The sequence below is a fragment of the Puma concolor genome, chromosome D1 (genome assembly GCF_028749965.1).
Source record: "Puma concolor isolate L17-30 chromosome D1, mPumCon1.1.hap2, whole genome shotgun sequence".
In the NCBI taxonomy this organism is placed as follows: Eukaryota; Metazoa; Chordata; class Mammalia; order Carnivora; family Felidae; genus Puma; species Puma concolor.
The window spans coordinates 26,720,077-26,743,778 of record NC_141676.1 but is presented as its reverse complement, the minus strand read 5'-3'; the positions used below and the strand labels follow the sequence as shown (position 1 = coordinate 26,743,778).

Here is a 23,702-nt window from a genome sequence, read left to right as displayed (position 1 = left end):
ATAAACACAAAAATCCAGAGGACCCTCTAGAGAGTGTCAGAGAAAGGTAGATCAGACTTAGTTTTTCAAAGACGGAAAAACATGGATAGGCAGAGAAAGGAAGTCAGGGAAAGTTGTTTTGTTTTGTTTTGTATTGTTTTGTTTTTAGGAAGGATACTCATGTAAGGAGAAACATAAAGAAAGGGAAACCAAGGAATGAGTTTCTCAGAGTTACTGGGTCCATTTGTCATAAAGGAAGATGAGTTTGAATGGCTAGGTTGTGGCCGTTGGGTTGAGTGGGTCAAGGCTACATGCAAACCCAGCACACATATTTATGCACGTGGCAGCTGGAGGCTCTGGTCTATCCACGGTGGGAACCAAGCCAGTAAAGCAGCTTCAGAATCAATTATCCACTGATGAATAGAAAGAAAGTCCATTGAGTTAGACATGCAAAGGGCAATACAATTGGCTTCAACCATAGAACGGTGCGATACATCTTGAACAATGCTACTGTAGAAGGGGAAGACGATGAACAAGTGTGTCTAGAGACTTTCAACAGACAGGACTCTTTCTGGGAAAATATCCATTTGGGATTTCAATTTGGGTTAGCTTGTCTTTCCTCTTTTTGGAGACCTGGGATAGTACAGTTAGCCACGTCTTGTCCTACAAAGATCTTGATTCTCTTTTCTTGTAGTAAAGGCCGCAGGGTGAATGTGAAGGCCCAGTATTCCAGTGTTTCCCACTGGAGTCATCTGGACCTGGTCAAATCTCTCCAGATGCAGCGGTGTGGGGGTACTTTGAGCCGGAGAGCCAGCAACAGTGATGGTGCTTGTGGGTCGATTGGTGACTCTTTCACTTAGGACTTACCATTTCAGCAGCACTTTGCAGCGATTACTAGAAACGGGATATATCAATATGTCGGTGACATTTCTGTACCACTCAACGTTGTACATGTTAAGTGCCAAGGACACCTCATACTTGTGTTTACGGGGAGAATGATTCACTGACATGTGCTTCTTTTTTCTTGCCCCTGAATACCTCCTGTGGCCTTCATGGAGGTAGTATTGGATGATAATTTTATGTGTTATATGCCCATTCACTTTGTGGCGCAAAAGAGGGCCAAAAGAGGGAAGAGGGCTATAAGAAAAAAACAAAACAACAACAACAAGCTTTTGACCCAAGTGAGGGAGATGTGATAAAATGGTGTCGGAACCAGTGCGTTTTGTCTTTTCTCTACAATCCAGATCACGTGGATCTATAAGGAAGACAATGTGTAGGGAACGAGACAAGTCACACGTGGGCTATGTTTCTGCCTTTTTGCGAGGCTTGGGAGGCACATCGTGTTCTCATTTAGAGCCCTGCCAGACCCAGCAAAAGCAAACAAAAATTGTACCTTTCATACACTCAGTCTTTAAGTGAAAGCCACCTGCTTCTTACGATTCTCTTTTGAAGAAGCAATCGTTTGTCCCAGTTCTGCAGGCATCAATCAGTATGAACGTTTTTTCCTTCTTGTCCAGGTTTGAATATAAAAATAGTTTGTCTATAGACCCTAAACCACCCTCAGGAGGTGGGTTAGTAAATCAGGCAATAACACCGATTTAATTCCCTCAGATATGGACTCCAGCCATAGTACAACACTTCAACCTTCTGCAGATCCAAACACACATTCGGTGGAAGAGTTGGACAGGACAGGACCTCTTTCCATGACGACTCGTAAGGACATAACAGCCCCTCTATTGGCCTGTGATCCTGCTTCAGCTCTGGCCCACACTGGCCTGGATACAGAGCTTGGTGATACAATGATGCAGTTAGTGCTATGTGGCTTGGCTCAGCCCAGACGATAAAAGGGTCTCCATTGCCGATATTTTCCTGGCGGGTTCTTTAAATCTGATTTTTTCCTTCATTCTTGGTGATTTCCCTACTCAACGGCCTTATCTTAAGGAAAATAAAAAGGTTGGGGGATTCCGCTCAAGTTGATTTTCTTTCTCTAAATGGTTATGCCAGTGACACCCAAGACCACGGCTAGGACGGTAGTTTCTCTATGTTTCAACCATGGCCTTTGGTTCCCATCTTTCCTCCAGTCAAGGCAGGAGAGGGGTAGGGTTGCTTTCATAGCTGCGAAAAGATCATTTGGGCCTGGCTAATCAGAGAGAGTAGGGAAATCACCACAGCCCACAGAAGAGGGGCAAGGCATGTTGTTGACAATTAACAAAGGTGACAGGGCCTGGGAACAGAAGAGGAATGTTTGCCAGGACCTCTTCCTACTGCTAAACATCCGGTAGAAGCAATGCTAAACTCCTCAGGAGCCTTAATTTCCACTATATGGACAAGGCTATCTTAGAGATCAGCCTGAAATCATTCACAATTTCTTCACAGAATATGAAAGAAATCCAGAATTAAGAAACTCATTTCACTGCTTGCTACACATAATGGACAGAGTCCTTTTAGGCAAAGGAAAACATCAGCAAGCGTGTGCTGATCACCAAGAACGTATGTAGCACAGTGTTACGTATCAGAGGAGATAGAGATAAACCTAAGAGTGGGCCCCTCCAACGGAGGGTCTTGTATTTCCACTTTATGGCCCCGATGTCTTGTATTCTGATACTGGGATTGGGATTTGGGTGAATGTCTTTCTCCTGGTTGTGATGTGTGCTTGGTGGTGGACGTGGCTTATGGATGTGGTTTATGGAATGCCTGCACCTGTAACTCAGAGGTCAGTACCTTTCCTAGAAGGACCCAAAAGAAATCAACTCAAAACAGTCCCAAGTGATTTCAGATATGGGCAATGGTTCAACCTCAAATTGATATATGTCAGTGAAGGTCCTGTGTTTGCCCAGGCAAGCGTTTCCTGGCATTTTAGTGCAGTGATGAGAATCCTCATTCACGGGCGAGATCAAAAACCTAATAATAGATGAAAAATGGTAACTTTAATTTAATATTCTTGAGAAGGTACTGAAGTATTTCTTTGTGTAAATTTGATCCGAGTTACTCGAGCAGGTTATTCTAGATTCTAGAACTTCTTCCTTTTTTAGTCATTAGGGGTAGACTACCTGCCGCTGTCGTATTTATCTCCCTACAGTTGTGCTTCTTGACCCGCAGCTAGGTACTCTTGATCATTTATAGGAGCACTGGAATTCAACCATTCCTTTTCCCCTGTCTCTATGTTCTCTGGTTTTCCCGAGTGACTTGGGCCAGGATGTTCCAGGGTGGACAAAGTCTTGGTTCAGGCTTCACCTTGTCACTTTGCCTTTGTTGATGACACTGAAAAAGAAGTTCTTAGGAGCCAGTTAAGGGACAAAACAGAATTCCGTTACACATTCCTGTCAATCAGAAGAGAGTGGCGTGCACAAACTACAGTATTCCTATGCACCTACCCATCGGACACTGCGATAGTTAGACCCCTCCTGTCAGCAGATAACAGAGGATGTGTTTCACGGCTCCAAATTAATGCTGGATTCATCCCTCCTTGAAACAGAGCAGAGTAATACTCAGAGCTTCTCTACATCACATGGAGACTGGGAAGAAGATAAAGACCATCCAGTGACTTCTACTCCAACATCTAGCAGCAAGGATGGTAAAGCCCAGTTGGCTCCAGCTCTTGATAAAAATCGATAAATTATGGATGTCTTTGCAGTGTCTTTGGTGGAGGCACATCAGTTGACTGCTGCTATGCTGTCACTTCTGATCAGAAGGTGTGGCTGGTGATGGCTCTTTGATTTTTCTGCTTTGTAGACCTCTTAGAAGCTACTGTCTGTACATTGAGTGCAAACCGTATTTCTTTCTTAGTCTTAAAGGTCAGGCTTCTTAAGCTGTGGAATTAGTGGTGTGGTCTTAAAATAACATATTGCTTATATATGGTTTGCAATCTGTGTAAAGGTCTGAATGCTGTCACCTTCTATTTCCCTTTCGTTGATAACATTATTTTGCCGTTCATCATCTGGACATAAATCCATGGTGCTGGCGACTGAGGAGCAGTGCCCTTATGGCAAAGGAAAGAATAATCAAAGCGTCGGGTCTTTGAAACCTTGCATTTGCTACTCCATTTGCGGGCAGCATGATTTTACTTTTCAGTTCAGTGATGTGTTTTTTCCACTTCACCCGTGGTGGGTCTAATTGAGTAAGAGCTCAAGATTATCTAGTCCCCGAATTGACTTGAAGGGCCACAGTTAGTTGAAGTGGCATAAACCTAACTTCGATCATCCGGGCAGGTGTTGCAACAAATGCCCCTTCTGGGTATGGGGATCACCGAAATCTCTTCCATAGATGTCCAGGTGATGCCAACTGCAAAATATTGCTTCCCTTCGATAGTATAAGGAAGTACACGGTCTTTTGCTCCGTACTCGTGAATAACGAATGGAAAGCTTTTGTAGCATCTGACCATTCTGAAGACAGGCATCTGCTGGGTGGCGGCCTCACAAATGTGGGTTTACCATTGATTCCGCCTCCACACAGATAGGACTGATGGCAAAGGTGGAAGAAGAAGTGGACATTTTCCTGAAGACTCAGCTACTTCAGTGGAAGGTTATACTTCTCGGTCCCCAGCCACAAAGGAACCCAGGACCCTCATCCCAGTGACCCCTGCTAAGACGGGGGTCCCTGAAGTTACTGAAGTTAATATTGCTGGAGATTCCGACTCTAATGTTGATCGTTTCTTTTCAGGTAACTTGGCCATTTGTTATCTGGTTTGATTTTTCTACAGAGAGAAACAACGCGTGCTTGAATACTGCGGGGGACATTTTCTGTGTAGGCTGTGATTAGGCTGATTTGTGACATGGGAATGGCTTTTATTACAGGTCATGATTCTAATGCAAATAAAGTCAGATTTAGGTTAGATAAATAATGCTTTTATTTGTCAGAGTACCCTCCATTTATTTTTGTGACTTGGTTGTTATGGTAGAATTTCTTTCTTTGCTCCTAATCTCGTGATATACTAATTTGAACCACACAAAATCAATGTTGTTGTAGGTCCAAGTCGTTAAATATTAGCAATTTCATTTGATTCAACTAAGATATGCTACCTGTTTAGTAAGGGTTTACCCAACATGTGAATAATGTCCATATGCTAATGTCTTTGCTCTGAAATTATTATCTTTACTGGTGATGGATCGGCAAATTTTGCTTTCGGTGACGGGCTTGTAGCCAAACCTACTTATGATTCACACCTCAAACTTCATGAGTTAATCTACTGATTATGAATAGGCACGATTTCTCTTGTTGTAATGGCAAAGAGAGGACTAAAGATGACTTATGCAATTAAGTTGGACCCAGACCCGAAAGGAGCGTGAGACTTCTTTTCTCAAATAACAGTCTCCCCTGCTTCTCCCTCGCTTTGTTCCCCCATTTGCATTAAGAAACTTACACTGAAGAAAAGAGAACTAGAAATACCACCTCTGGTTAACAGACGAGAATTGGAATTGTTCCTCCTTGTGCCCTTCCCACTCAACCACTGAATTATACTAAATATTTGTGATTGAAAAAACATATATATATGTATATATATATATATATATATATATATATATACATATACACACACAAATAAATATATAAATTTATTTATTTATAGCAAGATCTTTCTCTCCTTCCCCTCAAAAAGAATAAATCTTATGAGAACCCAATATAGGAAACAGATGGCATCTGTGAGGCTCTGACTGATATGGGGACAGAAGACTCAGAATACCACCTGCTTGGATTCTTTCCTCTGGGCTGCTCACCACAGAGGTTCTGGAAAAACAAAAAACACAACAGTTTTTAAAAATACTGACTTTCGGGATATTGGTATGACAAAGCTCCTTACACCCTTTGGTTCTTGTTTTCACCATGGTTCTGCGCTCAGTGATGAAAACAATCCAAGCAGCACTGTTGGTTTTCTTCCAGAGAAATGAATCTCAGGGCGCTGCCTGGTTTCTCCCAGCAAAATAAGGCCCGTTGGGCAATTGAATGCATTTAAATTTAACATGGCAGTTTTAACGGCAATGGTATCATAGAAGGGCTATAAATAAAATAAAATTTATTTTATTTGTGAGTAAATAAAACTCTTTCTGCAAAATGGATATTCACATACGCTGAGTCCTTCTGTATTCCGTGGTCAAACAGAGTTTTCATGGTTCTCCATGGATTAAATGATTAGTAAGTGATCTGCCATCCTTGGTTTTCGTCCAAACCACTCAGCTACAGCTTATTTCTTCCCATACATTTTTCTCAGTCTTTATGCTTAATATTAAGAACTAAAACATTTGCACTTGTGGTAGTGGTGGCGGTGGTGATGGCGGAGATGATGATGGTGGTGGCGTTGGGGCTGCTCGTATTGGCGTTTCAGCGAATGCTATTTTCAGGTATTCTAACCAAGAAACAAAGCAAACTGAATTCTCCGTACAATTATACTAGAGATTACAGGTCGCCTATTTCTGCCTTCTCAAATCAAAGACATGGTGATGATCAGATTACCTTAATCTTCATAATGGGTGACTACAGCCACTTTATGAAACCATTGTCCCTTTTGTTATTGCTGTTTGTCTTCTTTTTGCTTTGTTGTTGCTTTGCTTTTTTTTTTTTTTTTTTTTTTTTTAAAGATTCCAGTGTAGTGTTGGAAATGTGTGGGGAAGAGGGAGAAGAACAGGGGTTCCCATATGCTGAATCCAAGATTTGACCTGTGGATCCAGATTGTAGCAACTCAAAATCTTGTTTCAATCTAAAACCTTTTGCTGATGGATGATTGAGGGGATAGAATTATATTAACTCTTGGTGTTGAAAACTACAGATTTCATTTTTGAAAAATATTGGGTTTTTTTGAAACATACTCTAATAACCAGGTCCATATTTTTCACAGGTTAGCTATCTCCTTATTCCTTTTTCATTTGTCTTCTGACTTTTTTTCTCTAAATAAGCAGTTGAGCTTTCCCTCTGAATCTTTACATAATTCAACACCAAGATCCTTTACTCACCAAAACCATTGTCTATTTCCTGCCTCAGAGAAAGCTCTTTAAATGGCTCATGTTCTGAGCCAGAGAGTACATCCACACCCAGTGATCACGTTTGTGTAATTCAAAGCGTATCATCTTCATTTCAAAAACACAGTATCAGGTTCCAACCTCAGACCTGAGAAGACATCATAATATTTTTGTTAGAGTATTATGGTTATTAGATTTCTATCAAAACCGCACTTCCCGTGGTCATCCTGGATGGTCTGTGCTGTCCCAGTTTCTTTACTGTTGATCAAAGCTCTAGCCTCCTCACCAGGGGGTCAAGCGATGAGCAGTAATTAGTACCAATGAAGCCATTCAAGGCTCCTTTGCCATTGCTTTTTGGTGACTCTTAAAAGCCTGAACTTGGTGAGGGGCTGTCCGACAACGCAAAAGTGAGGAAGGGCAGATTCCCTGGTTCCTGGAATGTATCCCCTGTTACTGGAACAGATTCCCTGTAATGGGAACACCCAGTAACGACCCTTTTCTAATTGCTCCTTACAGAAGACCAAGACTCGCCAGTTCACCCCAGTGGGAGGTCCCATACAACTCATGGATCAGAATCAGCTGGTGAGTTTGAGCTGCTTGAGTAATTTACTGTTATCATCATTTGAACCTGCTGATGATTAATAAAGTATGAGTCAGTGTCTCAAGAAGAGAGGTTCTCAGACTTCTTTATGCATCACTATCACAGAGGGTGCTTATTAAATCACACTGCTGATGAAAATATTATGGTGTTAGCTACAGTACCCTGTGCGGAGGGTTACGCCGAATGCTTTCCACAGGTTTCATCATTTAGTCTTGAAAACAATGCCCTGCGACAATTGTGGTTATCCCAATTTTAATCGTTATGAAATTGAGTCTCAAATCCCTTAAGCAGCATCCTCAGTATATGGAGAAGCTGGGATCAAGCCCAGACCGTTCTTCCTCCAAAACCCACGCTCTTATTAATCTGGTGTAGTGCAATGTTAAATTGAGACCCTACTTGTATTCTTCCTGATCCTTCCACACAGAAGACTCTCCTCCGGCGCCATAGTTCTCAAAGTGCAGTCCCCATCCCTGCGGCATCAGCATCACCAGGGAACTTACTAGAAAGACAAATGCTCAGGCTCTACCTCAGACCTGCTGCATCGGAAACCTTAAGGATGCGTAAAGCAGTTAGCGTAACCCCCAGAACAGGGTACCTAGCATTTACTGAGAACGTACTATGTGCTAGGGACATTGTTCTAAACACTTCACATGTGCTAGGTTGGACCATAGGAAACTGCCCTTTTTTTAGGTCAACAGCCAAAGAGCCACAGATTCGTGTGGTTCATCTAATATTACCATTTTTCATCATCCTACAAACCCTGTGACTTATGTAAGTACTGTTATCATCCCGTGTTACAGACAAGGACACTAAGACCCAGAGAGGGCAAGTACCGTGGCTGGGTTGACATGACTGGTGAGTTGAGCGGTGGAGCCAGCTTTCAAGCCCTGGGGGTCTCATAATGCCTCTCTATAAGCCCGTTCTGGAGAAAGCACTCCGTAATGACCATAATTACGGCCAGGCGTGTATGATTAAGTGGATACACATTTGCCGTGACTCAGATCCCACCCATGGAAATATTACTCCAGGCAACAGAAGTCTGACATGAGGCAGGTTTACCTGTGACCGAAAATGGTGGGGCCACTGAGAGGTTGTGTGTCCCTGATATCGTCAGTCCAGGTGATCCATGAAAACCAGGTAAATCCATATGAACCACGGTCTGTCCTTCACGCCTAAGTCAGGGCCACGGTTGCCTCCAGGCCTAAAGGTTCACACACTTAAAGCAGATATGCAGGTGGGTATTTACATGGTGCCTTGGTAATAAGCTTTTATGTAAGAGCACAGGATATAGGGGTTCATTAGAAATGTTTCTAAAATAAAGACAGAAGTCGCAAGGTCTCTAGGTTCCGTGGTTGGGGCATTTAGCAAATTAGCCTTTTTACGTTTCCTTTAAGTTTCCTTCTTAGTAAAAAGGGGACCAGGATACCTGCCTCAGTTACCTCCCAGAGTTCTCGTGAAGAACGTGAGGTATCAGGAAAGTGACAAAATCTTGGAAATGATAGGGAGTTATTATTAAAACACATGCTCTCTAAAATTAAGAGGCCCCAGTTACTCCAAGTGTGGTCCTTGGACCAGCCACTGGGACATCAACCTAGGAGCTGGCTGGAAATGCAGAATCCCCAGCCATCCCAGGCCTGCTGCGTCAAGATCTGCGTTTTAACCAGACCTCCACCCATACTGGGTGTGCACTGAAGTTTGAGAAGCTCTGTCCTGGACTTGTTCTTCTCACAGTTGAGGCCAGTTGAATGATCTCTGTGCACACGTCTCAGGTTAGCTCTCATCTCCAAATTACAGTGTCAAGTGTCCCTCTTTGCAGAACTGGCTTTCCTAGCTAGCCCTACCCCGGCTGGGTTTGCAGACCTCTAGGGTGCAAGGTGAGGCCTGCTGCATCTCGTCCATCTTCTTTGGCTTTTGCTTCAAGTGAGAATCAGGTGGGCGGGAGCGGTCTCTTTTGTTTGATTCCTGCGCCAGTGTCTATTGTTCAAGTAGGAGGTTTCATCTTGTTGCACACACACCCCGATCTTTCCTTGCTGGGAGCGCTTTTTTTGAAAACCGAAATCAAGAGAGTAAGATCCATTAGTGGCCTCCTTTTCAAATATCAAAGGCTGCTGTGAGTCCGAGAAAGACCAGTGAGAGCGTCTGCACCACTTAGATGGTTTTCAAGCCCAAAGATCTCCAGGGTGCATGGCCCACATCCAGTCACCTGCACAGGTGAAAACCTGCCAGTGACCAAGGACTCTGGGAGGCGGCCGGAAAAAGCACCTTGGACTCCTTCTCAAGTTTGTAAAGTAAGAGGCCACTCTCAAAGTGACATGAGGTATGTTGAATGGCCAAAAGTCTAGTCAGAATTTGTTTTGTTCCATTTCAAGGTTAACAAAAACAGGAGATTGTATAAACAGGAGTCAGCTGCTCTAAAATAACCACCAACATCGAGATTTCACTGTCCACTCTGCACAGTCTAAAGTTTGACTGTCCTTGGAAATCTTCATGTACTTCAAGCCTGGCCATCTTCATGCGTTGCTTAGCCAAACAGACTGCCCTGATTACTTTTTTGTCTTCCCTCGGTGGACTTTTAGAATTTTGCAGTGGGTTCCCCATTGGTAGGGAGAAATAGTTCATTTTTGTGGGATGTTTTCAAATTTTGTTCTGAAGCAGTGGAGGAGGCATAAAAAACACAAGCAAAAAAAACAAAACAAAACAAAACAAAAACCAAAGCATTAACTCAGGTGAGTCTCTTCACAGATGTCTTAGAAGTTTCCTTTAAAACATGATGACTCCCTCATTTTGATGAGCCTCCCGTTCGGACTTGTGGATGCTTTGTCTTGCAACACTCCCTTCCAGTTTGAGCTGTTTTGTTTGTTTCCTTGTCGTGTTTTGTAGTGGTAGAAAATATTCATTCTTCTGAAAAGGCATGTTCCAATAACATAATAGCGGGGACTCTACTAGGGTGATTTTTTTCTAGACAGAAAGGGTCACTATCCCCTAAACCCTTATTTTTTAATATTTATGCTTGTGTCCAGGAAGACACTCACTGCAATTGTTAGATATGCTTTGGAGTTTCTGGAGCATATGAATCCTCTAGGGATCTTGTTAAGATGAAGATTCTAGTTCAGTAGGGGTGAGGCCTGCGATTCTGTATTCCTAGCAAGCTCCCACATGGGACACCTCCGCAGCTGGTCCAGGGACCCCACTTTGAGTAGCAAGGTCCTGAATCAGAATGGAGCTGCTTCACACAATTCCCAACTTTGCGTCCTTCTTTAAACCTCTGTAAATGACGGTGAAGTGGATTTTATTCTCATCCCCATTCTCCGAATGAGAAAACTGAGACTTGGAGAGGGTAGCTTGACTCAGCAGACGTTGCTGGCAAGAGGTGGAGGCAGGACTCGAACCCAGGACTGCCCTGCCCTGGAGCCCAAGCTCTGAAACACTGTGCCGCACCACTGGTGAGAATTCTCCTGTTCTTGATGAAAATAACGCTTCCAGACCTCAGCCTTAACCAAACCAACTTTTCTGGGGAGATGTCTTTCGTGTAACACTTTATAAATGTCTATGGCTTGAATCTATAAATAGCTGCACAGTGAGCAGATCGTAGAGAGGTCGGCCCTGTGTACTGCTCTGTAAGGAGCTCGTGGTCACGCATTCCAAACTTGGGTTGAGAGGTGTTGTTTCTTCCTCTCAGGACACACAAGTGGAAGTCAAGAAGGTGGGGCGAACACGACCTCCGGTCCTACGCGGAAACCTCAAATTCCAGGTAAGTTTCAATCTGTGAAGCCAAAAAAAAAAAGGGGGGGGGAGGGACTAAAACACATTCTTGGGGCACCTGGGTGGTGCAGTCAGCCGAGCGTCCAACTCTAGATTTCTGCTAGGTCATGATCCCAGGGTCGTAGGATCGAGCCCCGAGGGCTCCACGCTCAGCATAAGCCTAAGGTTCTCTCTTCTCTCTCTCCCTCTGACCTTCCCTCACTCACATGTGCACTCTCTCTCTCTAAAAAAAAAAAAAAAAAGCATATTCTTTGCAAGCTAAAGGGTGAACGAGAGCACTTGGTAGGAAAGAATGAAACTCTCTTTTCTCTGGGACCCGTAGATTGAATGAGCTAACATTCAGACCTGTTCCTGGCCTATCCCAAAGAAGTGACCCGTTAGTTACTAATGCTTCCTTCCCAAATGACTGACTCTATGGACTTTATGCCGTATCCAGGTCCTTCCTATCCCCGCCCAGTTTCCCCTTAATTTCTGGGTTTGGGGTGAAGCGTGCGACTTTCCTCTCACACTGCAGACGGTGAGGAGATGTAAAGGCCGTGTGTGTGGAGTGGAGTGAAAACATTCTTCCGATCCCCAAACTGCTTTTTCTCGAGGGACAGCCTTTACTGATCCAGACAGAAGAAAGTGTCTAAATGAGTCACATTGCGGGGTGAGGAGGCTGGGACCCCTGGCTCTCCTGACCATCAAGATTTAAGGCACTTGAGGCAAATTCTCGATCTGATTGACTTGGGCTCAAAACCGAGCATTTGGTGGGGTGGGGATGGGGGGATTACAAAGAAGGAACGGTTTTCCTAGGGTTGTAAATTCTCTTTTTAACCTTCCCCTCTTCAGAGGCCTCCAAGCTGAGCCTCCCTCGGGGGAAGGGGAGAATGTAGGAATCACTTCATCCCCCTGCCTCGGCTTGCCAGAGCCCTCTCTCTGAGCTGGGAGAGGAGCAAATGGAGAGACGCGGCGGGCTGCTGGGGATGTGGGGGTGGCGGACGTGCAATTTGCAATATTCTTCCCTGCTCTAACGAGGGTGAATGTGAGGCATCTCAGAGGAAAGACCAGAGAAAAGAGCAGAAATGCTATCTCCTGTTGGCCTCCCCACCTCCTGACTCCACCTCCCTCCCCAAAGTCACCTAACCAGGTGGAGGTCCGGCAGAGGCAGTCCTGCCCTGGACATGGGAGGAGAACCAAGACTCTCAAAGACGAATGGATGACCTATGACTTCGCACTCTTCTTGGTGCTTGAGCTCTAGCTCATTGCACAGACACGCAACCCGCTTGGCAAGGGAATTGATTCAAGTTGTCAAGTCATGTTTTTATCCCATTAGAGCTTGATTTTAAGACCTGTATATAACACGTTAGTGGTCCACAAGTAATACATGGTTACTGGAGACATTTTAGAAAATTCACACCAAAGGACAAAAATATAAATCATTTCTTATCTACCTCACCACCCAGAAATATGGTTACCATTTTCATAGACGTCCCTCCCATCATTTAAAAATGTAATTTCTATACAAAAATGTAATTACATCATGCATGCTGTGTAGTAAGTCACCACTCCCAACTGGTTGCTCGTTACGTTTCCAACGTCATTAAATATCCTTCTCCTGTTATCAGAGCCCATACTATAGTGAGTATACCCTAATTTATGTAACTGATCCCTTACTATTATTTTAGGTCATTTTCAACTTTCACTAGTATAAATAACACAGCAGTGAACATCTTCATAACTAATTCTGAGGCGCTGTAAATTCCCGGAAGTGTCACTGTTGGCTCGAAAGTATGCACATTTGGAAGGATGAGTTGTGCCTAATGACCACCACCCCGCCCTGTTGAATGTGCATAAGTTCAGACCTCTGCAGGAGTGTCCTTTATCTATCCACTAAGTACATGGTCCCCTTTTGTGTTTCTTCATAAAACGTAAGGTTCTTATATAGGAGAAGAATGTTCCTTTCAAGGGAAACATAAATGTCCTTTAGTCCACTTAATAATATTGCACCAAAAGCTTTTACAAGTTTCTGCAGGTGATTCTCTGATTTTTCTGGAGACACGCCTCTTCTGGAGGAACTTGAAAATTCTGACTGGTGATAAGAGTTTAAAACAAGAGGCCTGTTGGGCAGACGCCTATAGCAGAATTGTTCTAGTATTATCTGCCAGTTGGCGAGGCCGTTTGGCCAGACTCAACCTGTGGTGCTGAGTGTAGTTCTTGTTTGGACCAGGTCAATTTATAAAGTGCATTTTTGTTTTTATAAAGTGTCTTTCCCAAGCTCACAGGTGTCTTTTGGTTCACTCTCACCAGAATGGCTCATCATCTTGGCCTCCCTCCTGGCCTTGGCTTTGATTCTTGCCGTCTGCATTGCTGTCAATAGTCGAAGAAGGTAAGGGGATGCACCTTGGGGCCTTTGCTTTGAAAGGACGTCACTTAAATGTGGGCTTTACGTGCCTTGCTATTCAGAGTGTAGCCCCTGGAACCAGTGGCCTCGACACTCTGGGATCTTGCTAGAAATGCAGAATCTGGGGCCCCACCCAGATGTCTTGTGTCAGAATCTGTGTCTTGACAAGATTCCAGGGATTTGGGTGCAGTTCAAGAAGCCCTGCTTTTGCACATTCTTTAGATAAAACAGACACTGTGATTATTTGGAACATCACTTTTAAACAGTGTGGAATCTTTGGAGGTTCTTAATTTTTCAGGGTTGAACCCTTGGAGATTCCATCTGATGAAAGTTATAAAATATCTCACTGGGAAGGCATAGGAGTATGTACTCATTCATTGATTAATTAAACAATATTTAGTAAATGCATCCATATTGCAGAAATTGGTGTATAAAGATCTAGGAATTGGTCATCTTCTTTAGTCTGTCTGAAGCCCACAGAACCTTCTAGAACCCTTACCTAAAATAGGCATCGGATTTCTATGGGTTTCTTACTGTCTTCATTCGTTGTTGTTGTTTGTAACGATACCGTTTTCTCTTTTCTGGGAACTATAGTTGAAAGGATTTGGGTTATTGCTTAGGAAGAGCTCCCCAACAGTCTATGAAATGATGAAGAATTTTCCTTAAAAAAAGTCTGAATAAAGACTGTCAAACAGCATCTGGGCCGTTTGTATAGCCTCAAAGGTCCCTCTGTCTCCCTGCCTCAACCAAGGCCTATCACGCTGGAAGTTATTTAAATAATACATATACCTGATTTAGCTGTGACCAGGCTCAAGAGGTAACACCACCTAAAGTGAAATGAATGAAAATAGTCATTCTGGCAACAGAGGACATGAATTTTGACAGGGTACATAGTATTCTATAAGTCTAAATTTCCTGCTCAAAATGCTCTAAAGATGCATTATTTTCCCCTGAGCATATGTAGAGGAACATTAAACCTTCTGTAAATGTCCCTTGAGATTGCTTCTTATACGGTATAAGAATCTTATTTCCAAGTAGGGCTACCTTTATTGTGTCACTAGATCATCTAACAGGCCAGAAAATGCCCCTAGCTTGGGGAGAAGATCTGGAGAAAATGCTAGAATGTTTCTTGTTGGCTTTTGTAAAGCAACAAACAGCTAATTCTATTGCCATGTGCAGCCCATGCAGTATCTCTCTCTGAGGAAATCAAATAATGTCACTTTACCCTGGTACGAGTTCATAAAAGTGCTGTATTAAAGTCGATAACTGTTGCTCTCTGTACCTTTGAGAGAATAATAAAAAAGTTACTCATGATAGCCAATTGTATAAGGAACAAACACTAGGAAAAGAAATCCGAAAGACCTCCTAGAAGCCTCTCCTGACTAAATGGAAAGAGATTTTGTTTGCTGAATTTGAATAATGTGACTTGAGGGAGCCCTTACAAAGAGTCTTTATACTCTCCCTCAGCCTTCTTGTTTTCTCTTAGATTACTTTTGCTCAATTAAAGATGAATTTCCCATTGTTGAAAATGAGTCCTTTTGTTCCAGGGCCTAGACTGTACCCCTTCTGCTCACATATACACATATACAGCTTTGCGCATGTCGCCATAGAAACGCTGGCCCCAGATGCCGTCCATGTGGGAAATTCTTCAGAGAAACATCTCAGCTGTCTCTGAGAGCAGCTGGAGTCCGTACAGAGGGGCTGGTTAGCTCATACGTCACTCCCCATCATGTCAGCTGCAAAAAGGGGCCTCACGGCTGCCCTCCCCCTTGTCCCAAGACCAGTAGTCACCCTAGCAACAGGCAAACAGGGACACGCGGGATCCGGCACAGCGAGTATCTCACCGGGAAAGTAGCTGCTTGGACGCCGTAAATTACTATGTCCTGATTAGATAATCTAAACCAGATTTGCCACGCAGCTAAGAGGGTGGTTAACGGCTGCACGGGCCCCTTAATGTGCACCGCGTTTCTAAAGCCGCAAGCCCATTCCTAATCCTCTTAAAAGGCTGGGGCCTTTCTGCTTTGAACGTTACATTTGAGAGAGATCCAGAATCCTATTTTCATCAAAGAAAGTTCGGTGGAAAGTAAAGACCTGTGACAGGCTTCCATGTATTTAGCAGACATCTTTCGAGTAGCTCCTCTGACTCCGTGCTGGCGAGGAAGAAGAGAAGACTAAAAGTGGAAAGGGTGCCGTCTCGTCCCAGAGACGCTTAAGGTTTAGCGGCAGTGTTGACTTATTGGATCTGAGTCAGCTGATTGAGAACATACTGTGTGCCAGGCACTGGTGTATGAATCTTGGTTAAAAGACGGAAGCGGAAAAGCAGTTCGTGACATTGGCCTGCCAGGGTTGACCGCGGGCCTCCACGACGAAGCGATCTGTGAGTCACGCCTGCTAAAGATGCCGATTTAGGGGTCCTATTATTTCAAGCTTTTCCCACCTCCACGTCCTCTTTCCTTGCTGTTGCTCATGTAACCAGACTCCTTGAATTTCAGCTTTCCAATGGAAATCCTACTTCATTCCATTTCCTTAAGAGCAAACGGTTGTGTTAGGAGTCAGTTGGGTTGGTAGATAGCGGATGGGGCCCAACAGAAGTTAGGTGTCTTTCCCCTAAAGAATTGATTTGTCGTGTATAAAGAGGAGAAAAAAAAAAAAAATGAGAGGACCTTATGAGACAAGGTCTCACAAAACAGAAATGATTCAAGGATGTTTGTCTACTGACTGTGCAGAAAAGGCCTTCACCAGCTGTCTGCGTCAGGGGAACAATCATCTTTTGTGTAAACAGCCATCTGCCCTCTGCTTAGTAGGTCCCCTCTAGAAAGCTCCATGGTTTAGAAACGCCTTCCTTCTCTCAAGCTACGGGCAAGCTCATTGCAGTGTGTGTCCATCCAATCTCATCCTGTCCTCTGTAACAAAGCTGTGCACTAGAACTTCAGTAGTGATGGAAATGTTCTACATCTGCCCTAACTCACGACCACCAACCACTTGTGGCTCCTACGCCCTTGACGTGTGGCTAGTTTGACTGAAGAGATGAATTTTTAACTTTGTTTACTTTTAATTGGTTTTGCATTTCAATAGTCGCTTGTGGCTAGTGGCCACCCTACCGAATGGCACAGCTCTAACACAATGCAAAACAAATCTCTAAATATCTTTAAGGTTTCTCAGGTGGAAGAGAGCTAAGAGCAGGTGTGAAGCTACTCCCCTGTAATCTTTCAGGATACATTCCTCCATGCCCTAAATGTGTGCTACCTGGTTTCCTACCCCACCCTCTCCTGGTAAGGCCCCAGTATGTCCACCCTCTCCTGGTAAGGCCCCAGTATGTCCACCCTCTCCTGGTAAGGCCCCAGTATGTCCACCCTCTCCTGGTAAGGCCCCAGTATGGCTCCTTCCGTATCTCGTGGTCACTGTTTGCTCAGCGGATCGATGCCTGAGATTTAAGGAGAAAGAAGATGAAGAGGGATGCGATTCTGTAGAGATCTCTGACCTTTGGAGTCAGAAAATCTAAGTTGCAGATACTCTGTTTCCTGCCGTAACTAGTCGTGTAGCCTCGGACGGTACCCTTGACTTCTTGGACTCCATCTCTGGTTTTACATAATGAAGAGGTTGGGCCGGGTGACCTCTGAAGTCTCCTCAGCTCTAGTGTTCTTTCTGAAATAACGAAGAAGAATGAAAAAATTAGACCTTGTCTTTTTAAAGTACTTATTAATGCTTCTGAGTTGGTGAACCGTGAAGATTTTGAGAGCATGGTGCTCTCAGAGAGGCATAGACTCTCCCGCCCTTTCCCCATACCTCGTCCTGTGCACCTCTCTCATTGGCCGCTTCTGAGTTCTATCCTCTTGTGATAAACTGGTGATGTAGTAAGTTTTAAAAAAAGGACTTATTGATGCCTAGAGACCCGGGTATTGGACTAGTTATTTATGAGAAGCATCCTGTCCTCCTGGAAGAACCCAGATAACAGAGACACATAAATCCAAAGGGAAATGGGGGGCAGGACAGACCCAAGCACAATATTTCTGCGCCCTACAGGTCCAGTGTTACCCACTTTTAAAATCAGCTTTGTTTAGTGGCGCCTGGGTGGCTCAGTCGGTTGAGCATCCGACTTCAGCTCAAGTCATGATCTCACAGTTTATGAGTTTGAGTCCCACGTCAGGCTCTGTTCTGCCAGTAGAAAGCCTGCTTTGGAGTCTATGTCCCCTGCTCTGCCCCTCCCCAGTTCGTTCTCGCTCTCTCTCTCTCGCTCTCTCATACACACACACACACACACAAATAAACATAAAAAATAAATAAAATCAGCTTTGTTTAGACTACATAATATGAATCCCAAACTCCTGCCTGTGCACCATTTTTTACAATTATTAATCACTTTCCTACAATATTTCATTCAACTTCGAAATCACCCATTAGGTCAGCAAATGGGATTTGGTTTAATGAGACACCTTCCCTCCAAAGAACACCTGAGGTACCATTTGAGAATTTAAAATAATGCAAGCAGAGTTCCACCTTCAGCCTTCTGGGCCGTCTTCACAGTAAATATAGTGACCAGGTGGAGGCAGCCAGAAGAAACAAGCAAGACCCAAATTCATGTGGCTCTGGTTATATGAACAGCGACAGCCAGTGCTTCTCGAAAATTTCCTGTGTTCCAGATTCTGTCCTAAGTGCTTATCCGAGGCCTTGGCTTTGTCACCCCATTTAGTAAGAGCAACAAATAATAGCAATAATGGACTCATGTGTCAGTGCTGGGCTTTGTTTCAAGGGCCTTCCACAATCCTATGAGATTGGTACTCTTAATAGCCCGATGTTACTGTTAAGAAAACTGAGGCTCAGAGAGGTTAAATGAGCTGTCCCAGGTCACACAGCAATAAGGTCTCAAAATCAAGTCCCTACCCTTGGATGTGGACCGCACAAGGCACAGCCCCACAGATTTGCTCCAAAGTCCAAGCAACCCTCCCTCCGCCCCTCATCAAGCACGCATCGTGCCAGAGGAGACAGGATCTACCTCCTGTTGAGGAGGTATAATTTCTATTTCCCCAAATAAGAGATTAAAGTTTATGGCCTTGGCAGTTCTAGAGGGAATGGCCCATGGTCATGAATAATAGACGCTTTGTCTCTACAACTCCAAATATCCAGCGGCAAAGTGAACAATTCCGACTTCATACTGTTTCCAAATCTCCAGATGGTTGGCAGCATGAATAGAGCTGGGCAGAGCCCAGGCTTCTGGTCATAAAGGCGTAGATTTGAATATTGACTCTGTCTGACTAGCTATGTGACCTCAGGCTAGTTATTAAACGTCCCTGGACCTCAGTTTCCACTGCTGTGTGACTAGAATAACAGCTGCATTGCGGGATGGTGGTGAGGATTTCATGAAATTACATGTAAACCGCCTGGCATTCAGGAGGTGTCCAATAAATGCTAGCCCGTTTCGCCTCTTGCCGGCCCCACTTTGTAGTTGTGAGGCTCTGCAAACTTGGCTTCTGTCAAGCAATCTGACTTCTAGATGTGCGGCAGGGATCCTGTTACAGGAAAGAGGAAGTATTGCATCAGGCTGGGCGGGGGAGGCAATGCTACAACGCCACGACCCGGGGACACGATCAAGGTCATGCTCTTCCATAGAAGACCTCCTTGCATTCGAATCTTAAGTAATGTTACTGAGAACCCTGACAGCAACGGTGAACAGCTTGCCTTATATAGTTAAACCTGTGTCCAGGGTTATGGGAAGTTACCCAGTGTTAACCAGTGAAAATCAATACGGCCTTCCCCTTGTAGAAAAATGTTGCATTTTTCTCAGTCCATGCAGTAAGAACCCTGGTAAGCAGTGTTGCCGGGGAGAGGAAGTAATGGACTTGGTTGAATACCCAAATCAGAATGATGTGTAGTCATCATGTTTGTGGTGCATCGAAGTCTGCAGAAGTTGCTAAAGTGCCTAAAAAAAGGCAAATGTTGCCGTCGCGTAGGAGGGGGAAGGAGAATTAGAACTCAGGAGTCAGACACAGAAGGGCCGGAATCGCGATTCTTCTATGGCGGAATAACTGGGGCAAGTTAGTGCGTTTTCTGAGCCTAAGGAGCTCTTCACTTGCAATAGGGGAACAATGCAAGCACTTGCTTCCCAGAGCTGTGACCGCGGATTCTCAAACTCAGGGGTGCATCAGACCCCCTGGCGGGCTTATTAAACCACAGACCTTAAACCCACTCCTGGAGTTCTCTGATTCAGTGCATCGGGGGTCGGGATGAGCATTTGCATTTCTAACAAGCTCCCAGGGGACGCTTTTGCTGCTGGTTTGGGGACTCGCTTTGAGAAGCACGGGACGGGACGGTTAAGAGTCAGTAAGACGAAACCTACTGTGACCGTCGAAAATTGTCGTGATGGTGATAGTGGTGACAACAACGATGGTGGTGTTGTGTCATAGCACCTTCTCACGTGATTTTTTAAATTACTAGGTGTGGGCAGAAGAAAAAGCTGGTAATCAACAACGGTAATGGAGCGGTGGAGGAGAGAAAGGCAAGTGGACTCAACGGAGAGGCCAGCAAGTCTCAGGAGATGGTGCACTTGGTGAACAAGGAGTCCTCAGTGACCTGCGATCAGTATATGACAGCCGATGAGACGCGGAACCTGCAGAATGTGGACATGAAGATTGGGGTGTAGCGCCTACACCGTGGTGACCTGGGAAAGAAATGGCCGTTGGAGACACAACCAATTCGAGGAGCTGGGACACTTCACAGATGCAATGTGCTACTGATTGTTTCATTGGGGGATATTTTTTTTAGTATAAAATTTTCTACTCCTTTTTGTTTTTGTGTTTTTTTTTTTAAGTCAGGTCCAATTTATAAAAACAGCATTGCTTTCTGAAATGAGGGCCAAATTAATAAGCCACAAAAATTTAACTGTTCCAGTTCCCACCTAGAAGCCTCCATCCCCTAGGATATGCTATGCATGGCTTCTAACAAAAGCCACCAATACATCTTTCTGATCCCCAGCCTTCCCTCCACTCCCCCACCTAGGCAACAGCCACCTGCCAGGGACATCCCACAGGACTAAGAGGGATTTGTCCCTGGGAGGAAATTTGGATGGGCCCTTATCCCCTCTCCTGCAGCCTGTTCCCTGGGAATTTCTTTCCAGCGGGGTAGGGGGTCAGAATGTACTGGTTACACATCCCCTTCTACAGACCTGGAAATTTTTCAGATGCTTCTGGGGAAATACCCAAAAGGTGAAGCTATTTATCTGCAGGAAGCTATTTATCTGTGTTTTTGAAATATTAAACCCTGGAGGTCCTTTGATTCTTTTTTTTTTTTTTTTTTTTTTTTTTTTGGTTACTTTGTCAGAGGCATAAAGGGTTTAAGCTGTTCATAATAAACATCTGTACTTCCTCCACCATAACCCTTTGTGCTGTGATCCTTCGGTTTTTTTAACCAGCAAGATCTGGTTCCCAAAAACTCATCAGGAAGATGCGAGAAGGTCCTCCTTGAAAGTCTTCATCTCAGAGCCACTAAGCCCCCATTCAGGTTCACTCAACCCAATCTCAACGAACATCAAGGAAGAGAGCGCTATTTTATTTCTGAGGCTTCAAAGACTTTCTCCTGTCCTAGCATTAGAATTAGGAAAGGAGAAGCTTCAGCTGCCTTTATGTGTCAATGGCCATTGTTTTTCTGCCCTGAAAAGGCTGTGAAAAGTGACCTTATGGTGCATGACCTACCATTCTTGGCACCCCATTTCATAGACACCCAAGTGATGTCCAAAACCAGTATGGAAGTACCTTTTGATCTCTTGTAGTTAAAAGAGAAGTCAATGGATATGAAAGAGAGTCCAACAGAGTAGCCAGCTGATTGGCACAGGTTGGGGAAGAGGGGAGAGAACTGTGTAGATCCTGTTTGAGTATTTTTATGGCTGTATTTGTTGATACTCTAACAAGCCAGTTGTCTTCCCCTGATGCAGTTGCTACTCAGGGTAAGTCAAGTGCCTGGGAAGTTGCTCAGAAGGTTACAGGTCTTCCTACCATTGGAATCTTAGCACTAGATAGGCAGGTGTCTGACCAAATAAGAGAATAATGGCTTTATCCCTCGCTTGGTGGTCTTTATTCATAAGTTCAGAAGGTCCCATTGGTCCTGGAACTTCCAAAGGTGACTTGTAATAGAAGCAATTGAATCTATAAAGAACTCCTATAAAATGGGACCTCTTACCTTATGCTTCCGTAGAAAGTCATCTGTTGCCTAAACTGATGTTTAACTGGCAATGTTTCTAAGACAGAAAGGGAGAGAGAGAGAGAGAGAAAAGAAGAAGAAGAAGAAAAGAAGAGGAAGAAGAGGAGGAGGAAGGAGGAGGAAGAGGGAGAGGAAGGAGAAGAAAATAGCTCCCACATAAGTCAGGGCTGGACTTCTACGTGGAGTGATTATGAAGTATCTAATTTTAAAAGAGATGCCCACTTTGTGCACATTTCCAATTTCTGTTCTCCCTTATCCACCCCCATAACCTCTTCCCAATCACGATCTTTGAAAAGTCCCTTCTTCTATGTGAACGTAATTGGTCAGTTCCATATCCAGCTGTCTGGTTTTCTTTTTATTTTCAAGTTGGAAGGAAGGAAATAGACATACAGCCACTCTGTTGTCACAGCCACTAGTGTCCAAGTGCTCCCTGCTTTCCAAGAGCAGAGGCTTCTGACAGGTTCATGCCAGCTCTTTAGCCACTCCGGGATCCGGTTCAGGAGAGCTATAGCAGGCTCTCGCCTGTCCCCAGATTCTCTTTGGGGCCATGGATAGTGTGAAAAGGCTCACAGCTAGGGATGATTTTCCTTTTCATTGCCAACAAATAGGCTAAGATAAGTCATTGTTTTCTATTTCATGTTAGAATCAAATATGACTTTTCCTTTTATTATTGTTGTATTTCTTATTGGATATACTTCTGTGTTTTCAAGATAGGAACTGGATAGATAGGTCTAGAGCTTACGTCCCTTGGCTGCAGTACCCCTGCAATATTGCCTGAAGTTCGTGGAATAAGAGATAATCTCTCCCATTAAGCTGAGAGCTTAAGATGCAATTTTGCCTACAATTGTAAATCTGTTGTGTCTCCTGGGAGCTGCTCTTGACACTGGGTGAAAAATAAAATGGGGCAAAAGACACCTTCACATCCACATTTTGCACATCCTAGCCTGGCAGAATGGATTCCTCCAGCAGACTCTCTCAAAGTTTTACATTGAGACCATGATGCCATGAATTGATTCCATAGCCAATGTTTAGTCAATGCTGGTACCGCAGAGGAGTGGGAGAAAGGAGTCTCTGGCTTTTCTAGAAATGTCGAGTATACTTAAGAATAAGAATGACGTGGTCCATGCGACTTCATGTAATGGGTATGCCCTTTTATAAACCATTTGTGTTGCATTTATAAAGGCTAGCTCGTTGTTCATGCATGTACAGTGACCATTGTTACTTTGATTTTTCACAGCACATCCTTCCTCTGATTTTTGTATATTTATTGATGGACAAGTGGTAACGAGGAAAGCATGATATGTATATTGTCCAGTTGAAAGCACTTATTGGAAAATACTAAAAGGCTACTATTAAAAGGCTAAAGGAAATGGACTCAGGAGTCTCTGATTTAAAGGGAATGGACATCTGGGGGGGGCAAAGGTATGATTATCTGGCTGTCTGGGTAATTGAGAACGACGAGGTTGAAAGTTGTGAAGTGCCTGAAGCTGTACACTCATCTGATGGTTTCTGAAAATAAAAATCGGTCACGTGGACTTCTAGCACGTGAGGGGCTTCTTTTGGAGAAAGTTTAATTTTCTATAGTAAGTGTGTGGTTCGCATAGCTCACACGAAAGATATCGTGAAGTGTTCTTTAAAAAGCTGAGATCTCCTGGATTTCCAGATAGACTAGTGAACACACTCACCTCCATTCTCTCATGCAGGCCTCTGAAAAGACAATGAAGAGATATCCCAAAGTAAGCCAGTGGGATCAAAGAGAATGGAAGAAGAGACCATAGGGAAAAACAGTTTGAAGCTGGAAAGTGATAGCTCGTTAGTAACTGCACAAATTTGGAGA

General features: G+C 44.0%; 1 protein-coding gene across 15 annotated transcripts in view; it reads left to right on the top strand.

Annotated features, from left to right (window-relative positions):
• Nucleotides 1–23,239, top strand: part of CD44 (CD44 molecule (IN blood group)) — a 91,191-nt gene extending 67,952 nt beyond the window's left edge. For 8 of the 15 annotated variants that reach the window (XM_086677688.1, XM_086677690.1, XM_086677685.1 and 5 more), the window contains 7 exons: nt 1,591–1,692; nt 3,455–3,553; nt 4,432–4,638; nt 7,446–7,511; nt 11,210–11,281; nt 13,582–13,660; nt 20,108–23,239. In XM_086677688.1, coding sequence (XP_086533814.1) covers nt 1,591–1,692; nt 3,455–3,553; nt 4,432–4,638; nt 7,446–7,511; nt 11,210–11,281; nt 13,582–13,660; nt 20,108–20,312 — 830 coding nt within the window. In that variant the 3' untranslated portion in view covers nt 20,313–23,239. The remainder of the gene's footprint in view (nt 1–1,590; nt 1,693–3,454; nt 3,554–4,431; nt 4,639–7,445; nt 7,512–11,209; nt 11,282–13,581; nt 13,661–20,107) is intronic. The other 7 variants (XM_086677686.1, XM_086677696.1, XM_086677697.1 and 4 more) reach the window with 5 other exon arrangements.
• The last annotated feature ends 463 nt before the right edge of the window (nt 23,240–23,702 follow it).